General features: G+C 42.8%; 1 protein-coding gene across 1 annotated transcript; it reads right to left on the reverse strand.

The window, feature by feature from the left end:
- Window positions 1–2,413: 2,413 nt before the first annotated feature.
- On the reverse strand, window positions 2,414–13,586 carry OSGIN1 (oxidative stress induced growth inhibitor 1). Its single transcript, XM_072872867.1, has 6 exons — window positions 13,430–13,586; window positions 9,080–9,182; window positions 6,417–6,553; window positions 5,910–6,101; window positions 5,484–5,575; window positions 2,414–4,810 (listed from the first exon to the last, which is right to left on the reverse strand). The coding sequence occupies exons 2-6, from the start codon at window positions 9,162–9,164 to the stop codon at window positions 3,817–3,819; spliced, it is 1,500 nt and encodes a 499-aa protein (XP_072728968.1). The 5' UTR covers window positions 9,165–9,182; window positions 13,430–13,586; the 3' UTR covers window positions 2,414–3,816.
- Between the last annotated feature and the right edge of the window lie 635 nt (window positions 13,587–14,221).

Consider the following 14,221-nt stretch of genomic DNA (forward strand, 5'->3'; position numbering starts at 1 on the left):
AGTCAGTTCTGCCATACCCGCAAGTGTGTTTATTTAAAACACATCAGCCTTGACTACAAGGACTCACTAGCACAATAAAATAAAAAAACCACAATTCTCTTTCTTTGTCTTGTTGATAAACTTCAAATCCTTGTTTCTGTTCTGGGTGCATAATTTTCCACTGTTCCTGGCAAGTGCCAGCGGGTCTCAGGAGCTTGGTCGGCAAAGACACAAATTGGGGACTGATCAGTTCAGGGAGGAAACCAAAGGAGGCTGAGGAGCCCTGAAGGACAGAAAATGGGGTGCCTGACATGGAGCCTTTCTTATGGAGTGACAAACATCACCTCTTAGCAGCAGCAGCCAGAGGTCTGAATAAAAATAAAGCTGCTCTGTCTGAATCGAGCAGAACAGGGAGCTGCTTGAGGCTTCCCAGACTGACCCGCTCTGGTCACTGTGGCTGCAGAAGGTGCCTGCAGGGCAGCACAGAGAGGACACCAAAGGACTTGCAGGGGCAGAGAAACGAAGCAGAGTGGTCTCCAACTTTAAATAGCTAGCTAACTCACCAAGGTAACCTCCCAGCTGCGCCTCATGGGCAGCAATGGAAACAGTGGTGAAAGCATTTAGTATCTCACCTAACAAAGCTGCGTCACTCCCACTGGTGGCGTGTGATGTGCAGAACGCCCAGGAGGAGACAAGTTTTTTTCCTGGTCCCCTCACATGCCGTAGATCAAGGTTATAACACACAGGTGAATTCCACACATAACAAAGCTGGTATCTATTGACTCTCACGGCTGATTGTTTTGGAACAATAATTCATATTTGCCTCCCTGGATACAGAGAACTAAATGACAACTTGGATTAGCACTGCGCAGCCTTGCCCTGAGGACTTGCTGTTAATGACTAAACCACCACCTCTCCTATTGAGATCCTCTGCTTTGACATCACTCCAGGGTAGAATGCAGGATATTTTCTAAGCATCAGCTGGGAAAAACTACTTCCCTTTTGGGTCCTACACAGGGCAGGCAATCAGCTCATCCCTCTTGGGCAAGAAAGCCAGCTACTTAAAACATGGTCACCCAAGTTCCCCTGACGCAGACACAGGCTGCTGCCCTAGTTAGGAGCTCCCCAGTGCAGGGCAGATTAGATCACCGTAACACAATGTGGGATACAAGAATGATCAGCATGAACACTTTGACCTCAGTGATTGGAAGAGCAGCATTTCACTTGACACCACTCCTATGCCCTTATTCCCAGCACACTCTAATGCCCCTTGTTTTAAGATGCCCTGTGGCTTTTGTTCTCTGCTTCATTTGCTTTTGAGGCAGGAATTTGAGACCCAGCTGAAAATGGTATTTTTAGAAAGGTGAACATTGATCACTGACTTTTTTCTAGTAAAGCTCAGCTGCAGGAGAGGAACAGCACAATCCTACACTGCTTGGGACCTAAGCTCCTAAGAGGACCATAATGCAGGGTAAAAGGTGTATCAGCTCATCTGTCCTGGAGAGTACCAAAACCATGTAAGATGGCACAGGACCACATTATCCATACTCAGGCATCCCCATATTGCCAGGATGACAGATTGAGGGGAACAACTACCACCTCATTTAGCGCAATGCTGCCAAAGAGAGCCCTGGGGGCATTGGCCCCTCAGGCCAGTGAGCAGTTACACAGACCAGGAAACTCATCCACACCACACCTCTGTGCCCACAAAATCCTAAGGGCCTTCCGGTCTCAGCCTTCAGAGAAAAATGAGGATTGGTGTTTTAACACATTGAGCCAGACTCTTCTCAGAGCTGTGCAGTGAAAAAAACCCCACACAAAACAAGAGGCAGTAGATAAGCTGCAATGGGGACACTTCAACTAGTTAAGAAAATACCCCACAATTCTCAAAGGTGGTCAAATGTTTAATGGGGCAAACAAATGTTGATAGTGCAATCTCCCTCCTGGGAGATACTCAAAGCTTTCCCCAACAAGGCACTGAGCAACTAGGTCTAACTTCAAAGCTTGCCTTGTTTTAGTGGGGTTAGACCAGAGACCTTCAAATGTCCCTTCTGGTCTAAACTGTCTTATTGACCTACTGGACTAGGCCATGATTTGGGATTTTTCCAGACGGGAGAAGACAGTAGGTAACAGGAAAGAGATCCAAGATCCCCTAGGCAAGAACATGCTTGGCACATAGCTTGGTTTGGTATTGTGTTTTAGCCTCACAAGAGATAGACACTGCCAAAGCACTCTACAAGGGTTCTCCATCCTACTGGAGGGAGGAAGATACACAGAAAGCAAATTCATAGTGTTGTGCTCCTAGGGAGCAGAAAGATGCAGGATTTAGCAGGCACAAACCACACCCTGGTGCTTGCCAGAAAGCTGATGAACAGTTCATTTGAATCTCTGACCCAGAGAAGATCTAAGTCAGAGTTAAAAAACAAACACAGACTAAGTCTGAAATAACTTTATTGAAAAATTTCATACAAGAATAGTCAGTGGCAAAAATATTCAAGTGCGATAGAGCAATACCACAGAAAGCTCCTTGCATGTCTCAACTTGAGGCTGATTCATTTACAAATAGCCACTGTCTCCACATACTCAGCTTTCCAGAGACATGTGCAGCATCCTGTCATGTCAGCAAGTTTCAGTGCAGCACAGGGAGCAGAGCCTGTCTTTACATCAAATAAGATTAGCTATGAGTGATTTTTCTAGTAAGGGGTATGAAAGGCCCCAGAGGTCTGTTGAGAATGCTGTTTGCAACATAAGGCATCATTCCCACCCACCCCAGCTCATTCAAAACACTGACTGAAAGCCTGTAACAAAATATTTTGCCAATAAAAATCTTTTAGAAAACTAGTGTAAAAAGATTGCTATATATAGCATAAAAGTATCATAAAGTGACTGTGCCAATTTCCCCTTTACACAAATAGTATTCTTTAAAAAAAAAGTCACATTACATTAGAAATTTACACAATATATAACATATTGTGTCTTTCTGAAATACTCTGTGCAGCAGAAGCCCCATACAGTACCTGGGCAGTTACAAGACAGACAGTAGCTCCTCTTTAGTTCTGCTGTCTCTACAGCAGCTGCCAAGAATTTGGCTATTGCAGTTTTAGGATTTAGAAAGTAGAAAGCTGCAATATGGCAAACCAAGTGTTTGTAAAACAGTACCATTCCTTCTCAAGAAGGAGAAAAAACCAACATCACAGGAATCTCTTGATTAAAAAGATATTACATATTACTTGTTGCTGGTGTCAGTGAGACAATACAGTTTTTACTGTTTTGACTATGTCAGTTTTTATTTGCAGAGTACCACTTCATGTGCCAGAGAGGTACCTGCAGCATCTTTCAGTGATTTCTGGTCTAATAAGAACATACAGACAAGCCACAGGAGCAAACAAAACCACGTCAGCTTACTTTGTTTCATGAAAAAACACTGTAAGACACTAACAGACACAGGGTTGTCAGCCTGCTGTCTGGAAATAATTAACACTGATTGTTCCCCAATTCAATTTTCAGCAGCCTGGAAGGTGTTACATAGAAGAGCAATCACTATCTTGCCCTCTACTTTTCCAGGCACAAGCTTCAAAGTCCCTGCAACCTTCATGCACAGCTGTGAAGGAAAGGAGCTGAATCCCCAGGGATTGAAGGTACTGCTGTGTGTGAAACCCACTCTGTTTGGTGACTTAGTCTTCTCAAATAACTCAGCAAGAACTTAGTAACTCTCTGCATAACCTTGGAGAATACCAGAAGTGGGCTTTACATTTGAGGATGTACAAATCAGATTACTTGCTTTTCTAAGAAAACAGCAGTAACCTCTTCAGACACAGTTAGCATAGGGATTTTTTGTTAGGGGGGATTTTTGTTTGCTTTCTTCAACAGAGAGCTGGCAACAGCCAGAGCCCCTCCCTGTACAAAGCGTACAAAGTTATCTCCAGCTAGAGGTCCTAGAGCATAAAGCCCTTTCTCCTGAGTGCATTCATAGGTGTATGGGTCAACGTCTATGGGATTCCTCTTTGGATTGATTGGTTGGTCACTGGTCATTGCCAAGTCAATGCCATTATTTGGCAGAAAGGAGAGGTTGGGGTTTGAGCCAGTTAGAACAAGAGCCATAGAAATTTTATAAACTTTCTGGTAGCCATTCTTGTCTTGAAAGATACATTTCTTGTCCTTGCCGAAGGATAGCACATGATGTTCAGGAAGGCTAACGTAACACTCATAGGGCCCAGCACAGGCAGCTGATTGTTCTTTCATCATCTGATGGACTTTGTGGTATTCAGGGTACATCATTTTGGGGAGCTGGTTAAAAATAAGACCTGGATCACTGACTCGTCTCCGAAAAACATGGATTACTGGAATATTGCAATGGTGAGCAAAGAGAATCGCATCAGCAGCTGTCAGACCAGCACCTACAATCAAGACTGGATCTGACATGATGCCAATGTTGTTGTTGTTCACTGCTTCCTCTAGGGCAGACAGCTGGTGATGGACATAGGAGAGGTTCTCTCCCTTGACCCCAAGCCAAGTAGGACTATCATATGTTCCTGTAGCTAAGACGACATTCTCTGCATAGATGGAAAAGGGCTCTTTATCACCTTTCACAGTTTTGAAAAATCCGTCCACCTGAAAGACCTCCATACTTTTCTCATTGAAGTTCCAGAGTGAGTCACTATGCTCCTGCAGACCTTTCTGTGTGTGGTTGGAGATGCTCTCTGCACTCACTTTCCTCACAGAGGTCACAACAGTACCACATCTGAAATTCTTCTGCAGTCCTTTCTTCATCACATAGTGTTGATAATATTGAGCAATGTCTTCTGCTGTGGCTCTATTGTTTCTGAGGCCTCTGTAATGTAGTACAAACAAAGGTCAAGCAGCAGTTAAGCAAGAGACTGGAATTTCTCCCCTCTTCCACTGAATGTATCCTAGAGCCATCTATCCTGGCACTACCAGAGAAGACTTATCTAGTTTCCCTGACTTCAAAGTTATTCCTGGTATATAAAGCTAACACTCAGGTCCACAAGCTGTTGTACAGAGGCAGCTCTCTAGCATGATCCCATCCCTAAGAACATGGTTGCTCATTTATGCCTTCCTCTCACATCTTTCTTCTATTCCATTTTTAACTCCTGGACTTTTTAAGATTAATTGTTACACATCTCAAGAGCAGAAGCACCTCAGAGACTGCACAGTAGCTGAGCTGATTATACTTGTCATTAGGGACAGCAGCAGTAGACACAGAAGTCAGATGACAATGCCTTTTCCAAGCTTTATTCAGAACTCATGGTCACTGTGATGCATCTCCCCAGTGGGTGTTGAGAAGGACACATTCCAAGAAGCACTGCAACTTTACCTGAATCACTGAATGCAGAACGGACTTTTACTGGGATGTGGGAGGGTGTTCTTTCCCTCACTAGAATCATCCACAACAGATGGGTAGCTGCATTCAAGAAGTCCACTCCACTCCAGGTTCCCAAATAACCTCCAGATGTTTGCCAATAATCACACCATAGATATCTTACCTTCTCTTTTGCTTTAGCCAGTCTTTGAATGGGAGATCTGGGAGTCCCATCCATTCCCCTCTGCTCAGGGTAACCATAGAGCCCTCGATAGACTGGAACAAGAAACACAGTAAAATGAATTTCAGTTATTTAATGTAAGAAGTGAAATGCAATTTTGTCATGTTTCAATATGGCACAGATAATGAAATCAGCAATTTCCTCTGATCTGCTGTCATGGATGACACCATCTGTGTTCTCCAAAAAGAACAATAGACTGGAAATATAAATGCCTGTCATGCTTTTTTTCCTTCTAAACTTTCACTTGTCTATATACATAAAATCAAACGTGGCTGACTGGCATATTAGAGGAGCTTTTGCCTCTCTAGTCAACACATTTGGCTACCTTACAACATGCAGGCCTAAGCAGATAGGCTTCAATTCACATACATGCCAGGCACCTCCAGGGGCGTTTCTGCCAAGGACCAGGTGAGGGACAGCTCTGTCGGTCTTGTGCCACCAAGTGAGGACAGATTCTGCTGTTCCACCAAAGTCTGTGTCTGGACGCTGAAGAGTATCAAACAGAAGAGCCACAGGGCTGTGGGATCGTCCCTCCAAGCCTTCAGACAGATACTCCAAATCCTAAAGAGACGCAGATCAGATGCTCAAAATGGGTGTCCTGCCAGACTGCTTGTTACTCCAGTATTTCCAATTAGTAGTTTTGGTGTTCTGTGAAGCTAATTTACTGGCACACAGACCCTGTTACTGCCCAAGGACTACCTCAAGGATCTTAGCAGCAATGCTGGAATTTCATACGAGGGAGATCTGGACAACTACAAGTACTTTGCTTAAGGCTCATTCTGTCTGTGTACTTTGAAAATTCAGATGAGGTTATAACTTATAATATACCCCTAGGATGCTTTACTATGATGTTTTACTGTTTCTCTTTACACGAACCTGGTCCAAAATGGAGACACCTGGTGCCTCTTCCAGTTTCCTCTGAAGAATGGGATGAGGGTGAAGAGAATCTCTTTTGAAGTAAGGGATGTAGCCTGACAGCAAATATGAGAGACAGATTCCTGAAGGTCCATTCCCTAAAAAGACACAATGGGGAAGAATTTATATTCCTGCAGATAGAGTAGGCCTTTGAGAAGTGTTTCTAATATCTAGACCAATTCAAAGGATAAGACACTGCTGCAGATACAGGGGACTTTCTATTCCAGGTTGACCACTGACCTATCAGATGGAGCTGGGGAAGTAGTTTTACCCTCTTACATGCCCTTCTCCTCCTCAGTTGCATTTATTTGCACTGCAAGGTCTTCAGAACTTGCTGAAAAGACTGAGTTAAACAAGCCAGAGGTTACCCTCCCCTGAAGCTTGAAGTCTCTAGCATGCTGATAAATTGAGTTGTTGCTCATTAACTTCTTTAAAGGTTTAGAAACTAGTCACATACTACCTGGGGGTCTCAGCTTTCCTGGATGCACATTTTACACCAGTGCAGAGTAGTTCATTGTGCACAGAATACAGAGTAAGTCCAGAAAAGAGAGTGACTATTGAAGTGAAGGGGAATCCCATCTAATAACGGATATCCAGCAATAGCAGTTTTGACTAAGGGGTCTTGAGGACACTTTCAAATGGGAACCAGCCCTACCATGGTACCACAGGCAGTGTGTTAAGGAAAAAAGTCTCTCTGCCATGCCAAGACAGCCCTTCCCCCCCCCCCCCCCCAAATACAGCACTTCGAACAGATTGCTGGATGACTGAACTCCTCCTGCTGACCACCCAGCAGCCAGTGGAAAAACTTGATATATGTGACTCCAAAGCCCAGTGAGAGTAGCCTGTGGAAAGTTTTCACATGGCTGTTCTCCAGTATGTTTAATATTTTACAGTGTCTGCATAACTAGGTGTCAGCCTCTCTGGCTGCTCAGGCTTTGCTGCTCACTAGTATGTGACTAACCACCATTACATAATGCAGTGACGATGTAGGGGAGGAGAGCTGAAGTGACACAGCAGCCTGTGTTGACACAGTGCCCATGCTGCATGCGTGAGCAGCAAAGGCTGCTTCTTAGCAATTTGAGATAGAAGGAGGCTCAGGCTGTAAAGCTAACAGCAAGCTGAGCTATGGGAAGGGCAGTATGTGCCACAGCTAGGGCCAAAGTCTGCTGTGCTGAGCAAGGACCAGCAGCTGCAGGTCAATGTTTGGAATATTCCACTTGCAGGAAAGTTATCTAAAACTAACAGCAACAGAAATTAAAAACAAACTAAACTGCAGCTGTAATAAAATGTAACACCTTTCAGCTTACTCCTTTGCTTTAGGAAGTACAAGGAGGTACCTAAGCCAAACTTAATCATTTGAGTGCACAACAGTCAGCAACACACACAGAGGACTTACTCTGAACCACACCTAAGTTTGATGTGGATGGTCACAAGTGCAGCTGCCTCTGGGGCTCAAACTATTCTAGAAAGCAACTGCTTTCATGAGGCTGCCAGCACAGCAGAGGGAGTCCACAGCCTTCTTGGAGCAGGGCCTTGGGAAGTAGCTAGAACCTGTTTGCAATGTCCAGCTGCAGTGAAAGAGCTGAGCTGCTTCAGTCCAAGAGCCTCCTCAGAGTGCACATATTCACACTGGTGCTTCTGAGGCTTTAATGATATATCCACATTGGGTCCATGTATAGGTGCACTAGGGATGTACCAAAATATCCTTCCTCCCACCTAAAGACTTGTACCACTGGGCAGTACAAAGTCACTCTCAGACTAGAAACTGCTGGTAGTAGTGTCCTTGTCAAACTCACTGTTAGCATGGATTAAATCTGATTTATATGCGCTAACTTTGGACTAGCTCTCTTGGAGGCTGTAAGTTAGATGACAGATAAGGAAGGAACCCTGGTCTACAAGGCATTTTAGACATGCTCAGATGAACAGAGTTCAACACCTGCGCTCAAGCATAGCTCATGATCGATCACAGAGGGGAAGGCATTGGCATCGCTACTCATGCTTTGCTCCAAGAATCACCTCATATTACAAAGCTCCCCTCTTGCAAGGGAGACAAGACAGTTACTACATAACCTGTTTTCTAAACTGGTAGAAAACCCACAGCTTTTTACCATTCTATGAAATCTGTATAAAATCAGTGTAGCTGACTTGCATTTTAAAACAAATCTGTGAAAAATTTTGAGAAACTTTAACAGCATCTGAAGCACTTTCTAAACACAGACAATGCGGAAAGATCACATAAACACACCTCCAATTCAAGCACTACAGATAATCACTTCACAACAAGTTGATTAACTATCTGTAGTGAAAAGGCTTCAAACCCTTCTAAATAGCCAACAGAGAAAAGCCAGGCCCAGATGAACTGATGCCCAAAAGGTTACCAATTTTCCTATTAAAAAGAGGTATGTGGTTTAGTTTGTCAGATACCTGGTTGCCTACTTCCCACAACTCTTAGTGGTCTTTCTCTTAGTACTACAGAGAGTTTGGCTGTCAGGGAAAGGAGACAGAAACAGTGGCCAGGCATTTCTGGTTTGAGTAAGAACACATGGAACAAGAACTGAAGACAGCAAGTCCAAAGCAAACAACAGCACTAGAGAAAACAGCAATGCTGGCAGGAGAAAACTTACCTATGATCACTACAGGCAGTGGCTTGAACCCACTCTTATTTTGGGGTCTGTTCAATAATGTGTACATCTTCCTGTCTGGAAGCATTTAGGTCCTGGAATCTTCCTGTTAAAACAAGTAAGTTTTGAATTATTTCCTTTTTGACAAAACACATGACTCTCTATAGCCTACAAACCCAGGTTGATCTAAAGTATTATCTTTGCATTGCAGACCATCACATTACACTTCCACACTCAGGACAGGCCTGCTTATCTTTTTCTCCTCCTGCCCCCAAAAGCAAAGGATGATTCCCTGATTATACCATTAAAAAAAAAAAAGACCCTTATCTTTCTCTTCCACACACAAATTCCAGGCCCTCCAGAACAGCTGGCAACTCCAGTAATCCTCTGACTACAGCAATTGATGTGTTGCAGCTTGTTAACGAAAACTTTGCTTCTGCCCATACTGCATAGAAAAGTTATTGCCATAATTATCATGAACCCATTCATGAATTCTTTGTACTTTTTAAAGCAACTTGTGCATTTATTGATAAGTAGAGAAAACCTCACTCAAGACTTCTGCCCAAAGACTGGAAATCTCTTGGCTGCATTTTCAAACATGTGCCATTCCATCACTAAAGGGTTTTTTGAGAAGCACTAGTTTAGTTCTTGAACCTTCTTTCTTAATTTTCAAGAAAATAGAGAGTTGTAGGTCTGAACAAGTAAATAACAACAAGTCTTTAAACAAATGTACAACAAGTCTATTATCTTGGAGACTAAGGTGTCATTAGAGTAGAACCTACAAAACTCATCTCTTGTGCAGATACTCAACGAATAGTGAATCAAAGTTTTCTGCCATTCCTGCAGGAATCCTACCATGTCAAACAATGACTTCTTCAGTTTTCTAGGGCGTTCAACTATACTGTCACTAATCTAGAGAAGTTAAAAAGTTATTTTTACCCCAGTAAAAGTGAAATTTTCAAAGTTCAGCATAAGCTTTTAAGTTATTCTACAGAGAACACAGTATTTTCTAAAAACATTACTCCCTTTTTGGAATGCTAAGTAAAAATTCACTGAATGGCATGACTTTGTTCAGTGGGGCATGCTCTCCACGCCCTTTTCAAGCACAGAAAGATCTTTGGCAAGCACACTGCACACTCCCATAAGGTCTGGCACATCACTGTGTTTGACACAGGTATTGCAGCAAATGTCATCCTACAAGTGTAATGCTCCACTTTAAGCCTGACATTTACATCACCAGCAACTACAGTAATGTGGTAAGACCCTGGTGATTGAATGGGAAGCCAGAAAACCACAGGTGAGGATTTGCAGAATCCCAGGCTTCAGGAGGAGTCTTGTAAGTGCATTTGCCTGCAAGGATGTGACAATTCTCATACAGCAATATACAGCCATTGCTGGGCTAGACAAAGCTATTACAAGGTTACTGGTTTCATCCAAGTAGAGGCACATAAGGCTTAAAAGTTGAATTCAAAACCAGCAGCTTTGTCCAAATTTTTGGATCACAGTTTAGTAACGCTTACTGGTTGCCTATTACCACTTAACTAAGTGTTAGTCTAAGACTCATGCATTTTGCCTAACAGGGGAAGAACCACTTAAGACATAATAGTCATGCTTTCTAATTTAAGTCATTTCAAGCATCTAGCTTTGAAGAGAGTTGGATTTCAAGGAAACTTAGGTTCCCAGTTTAATTGGGACTTGAAGGTAGATGCATACACTTCAGAAGATGAACACTTCCATGTGTTGTGTCCATACCAAGGCATGCATCAACCCCTTAAGCCATATTTAACCCAACCCTGGTAGCTGCAGGAACACAGCCCAACTGCCCAAGTATTTCCTCAGCCTTTTGGGTAGGTTCTGCCACATGAACCAAACCTGCACTACCTTCAGCAGATTGTTGTGTAAATTTATCCCAAGTAATTCCCTACCCCAAAGCTCCAGAGTTGCAATTGGTAGAATTCAGCACTAGCACCTGGGATGGCCAGAGACACCAAAGGAACAGGACACTGGTGTGACCAGTAAGCTATTCCCCTCAAACCAGCTAAACCACAGTACCTATCTGACTGTTAGCAGAGGTTTCTTCTCCACGGTAACAAATAAACCCCTCTCCATGGCTGTACTACACAAGAAGACAAGTTCTTACTCATTTTTCCTAACACAGAGTTCACATCTTATTTCTGTGAAACTATTGGGAGTCTGGAAGAGGGAAGCAAGATCTCTGGAAGTGATCTTCCAGGTTTCTGCTCCATAGCACTCTGCAGCAGCATGCACAGAAAGACTGTATGCACTCTGTAAACAGTGGTAACCCAGCAACATCTGTGGGATTTTTTCCTGGAAGCAAGGACTGCTGAACCAACCCAATACAGCACATGGCAACAGTTCCAGGAGAGCAGCAAAGCCAGCATATAAATAACAAGCCTGCAAGCCCATTTGTAAGACTTGGGTGCAAATTCGTGCTGTTGTGTGCCAGCATTTTTCTGAGAGAGCCTGAAGGGAACAAAAAAGGCGTAAGACAGTAAAGTCAGCCTGGCAGTCTTGTTTGCTTTAGAGAAAGGTTGCCTTGGCTCCTGGCCATTGCACTATGCCACCCCACCCCAGCCTGATAGAGCAAAGCCAGCAGCTGTGGGCTCAGTGATAACGCTCTCCTCATTTCACCCTCCTCCTCCATTCTGTACCTTCTGATACATGAGAAAGGAGCATTTGCTGGGATTAAACCAAACCCTAATGGCTAGAGGAGCACAATTGTTATTCTGATGAAATTACTAGATCCATGCACATACAAGACCATTTTTAGCCATGAATTTTTTCAGGATCTGGGTTCACAAAACCCCATAATGACCATTTTAGTGCTGTGTACTTTGTTTCCTGAAGTTTTGACACTGGACAATTCTATCAACACAAGATCAACCATCAGAGATGTTTCTGTTTATCCTACCATACCCTAGTCTCTACAAATGGGAGAAGTCCCTTCCACATCCTATAGCTGCCATCTCTATAACTCATAGTTAACAATTCTTCTTTTCAAGTAGAAAGTGAACCAGATGCTGAACCTATTCCCATCCTGTAAGCTAAATGCTTGACTTCTGGGGATAAAACTGAGCTCAGAGCATCTCAGACATTTCAGCCTCAGGACAAATGTTCACTTGTCCTGCCATTAGAAGTAAAGGTGGATTAGTTTAGGGTTTTTTTGGCAATTTTAGAATCGAGGGACCACATATACCTCAATAACCTGTACAGCTAATACAGTGTAGTAGATGAAAGCCTGTTCTTGCAGAGGCTATGGGAAAGCATACAGGACATTGAAGATAATTTCAAATCTATACAGAACTAGTTAGTAGCAAGAGAAAGCCTGAGCTAGCAAGAAATCCAAGACTACTCTTCTCACCCTCCTTTTATGTGGAGTAGGCTGCTGGGCACTCACACTTAGTCAACTTAGTGACACTGATCCCTGTTTTGGCTCCTGCTTTAGGCTTCCTACTTTAAATGGGCGTCTCTTTCCTCCTCTTCATTTGGGAGCATGCTGCAAGCTCCACAATTTATCTCCTCGCTGCTTCCAAAGCATTTCAGTGTCTATGTGATGTTACATAATTGTTCTGGCTTGGAAAAGCACCCAGCTCATTCTGGGCCAAACTCTGCATACCTTCCTGACACAGCCTTAAGCCTAGAGGGACTATAACTCACATAAAGTGGGTCCATGTGGTCCCGAGTAGTTCCAGGCTGTACAGCTGAAACAGGTTTTAAGTGAGTAAAAGAAAAAGCAAAGATGCATTTAGCAAGACAATGACACTAAATGATCTTTAGCAGAAATAAAAAGCCAAGTTACATCAGCCATGTGCAAGTAGCTCTCCCTGTAACATCAATGAGACTTTTGCTCAAGTAAGGACCACCAAATGTGGCCTGTACAGTACATGGGGAGAGTTCAAGAGAGCAGTGCAGTCAGTATATAAATAATGGAAGAGACTGAAAGAGCTACCATGACACTCAGGTTTAAACAAGAACAGTGCCAACACAAATGCAACAGTTTTCTTCAGCTTCTTTTCTTCATCAACCCATTCATTTCACCAGCAGTTTTTAAAATTTAATTCATTAGTGCTTTTTTAAAAACAGAAATCTCAGTAGCTTTTACATTTTATACTTGCCTACAAATTTCAGAAGTTTGTTTTTCCCACTCCACTTGCATTATCACTCTTACATGCCAGACCAGTTACCCCACAAACACAATTAAAGTATGTGGAAAAAATTCACCTTTGTGGTACATGAATATAATACCTTTCTAAAAGCACCCCTGTGATATTCAGAAAGCAATGTTACAGTATGCCAGACAGAGCACACTACATTTACTTATAGCCTTCTTACCTTTAGCAGCAGGTCTGATGAGGTGCGAGATCTTTATGAAAATGCCTGTACAGTCAGGAAAGCCAACCAAACTACAAGCCTTGAATCATGCCTCTGCTCTAAGACAGCTGTTTAAATATAGTAGGCTACCAGCTCTAAGAGAGGAGAGGAGGAGCTGAAATGAATGGAGGTGGAGCAAGGAAAATACTTATAAGCATGAGTCAGCAGGAATATTTCCCTTCCCAGCTTGTGAATGAATGATGTAGTCTTCTTCCTTAGTAATGTTCAGCTGACTACATCACTACAGCAAAAGCAGGCTTATAGGAGCCATCATGGCAGAAGTCCTGTATTGAACAAATATCTTCATTTTTAACCCTCAGGGCAAATTAAAACCTGAGACTTCATAAAATGCAATGCTTCCTGTGGCAGAACTGGGTTTCTCCTCTATTTAAAAGAAAAGCTGCTAGTTATAATCACAGGTGGGAATAAAAGTGATAGGATAACACTGTATGCTTGTTTTAAAGCTAGTGATCTTTTTGGCCACAAAAGGACAAGAAAACATCATGACTTTCTTCCTACTTTGGACAGTTTGTGGTTTTAGTTTCACCTTATTATATCATAGATACAGTGGGTCTGAAAAATATAGACTGCAGTTTATATTTTTTCTTCAGTGAGATAGAGTCTTATAAACTTGTTGCACAGTAGCAGTAAAATGAGCTAGACTACTTCCTGTAAAATTCACAACGTGCCAGGATTTTCATCCAAGGTATCTTACTCAATTCAGAGGAATAATCAATCAAGCTTGCTAAATTT

The sequence above is a fragment of the Ciconia boyciana genome, chromosome 9 (assembly GCF_034638445.1).
Source record: "Ciconia boyciana chromosome 9, ASM3463844v1, whole genome shotgun sequence".
NCBI classification, from domain to species: Eukaryota; Metazoa; Chordata; class Aves; order Ciconiiformes; family Ciconiidae; genus Ciconia; species Ciconia boyciana.

Excerpts from the sequence above, each read along its gene's own strand:
- OSGIN1 (XM_072872867.1), bottom strand. The coding sequence starts at position 9,164 with ATGCTTCCAGACAGGAAGATGTACACATTATTGAACAGACCCCAAAAT. Across the intron at positions 6,554-9,079 it reads ACTGCCTGTAGTGATCATAG|GGAATGGACCTTCAGGAATC; the intron begins GTAAGTTTTCTC and ends GTGTCTTTTTAG. Across the intron at positions 4,811-5,483 it reads TGGCTAAAGCAAAAGAGAAG|AGGCCTCAGAAACAATAGAG; the intron begins GTAAGATATCTA and ends ACTACATTACAG.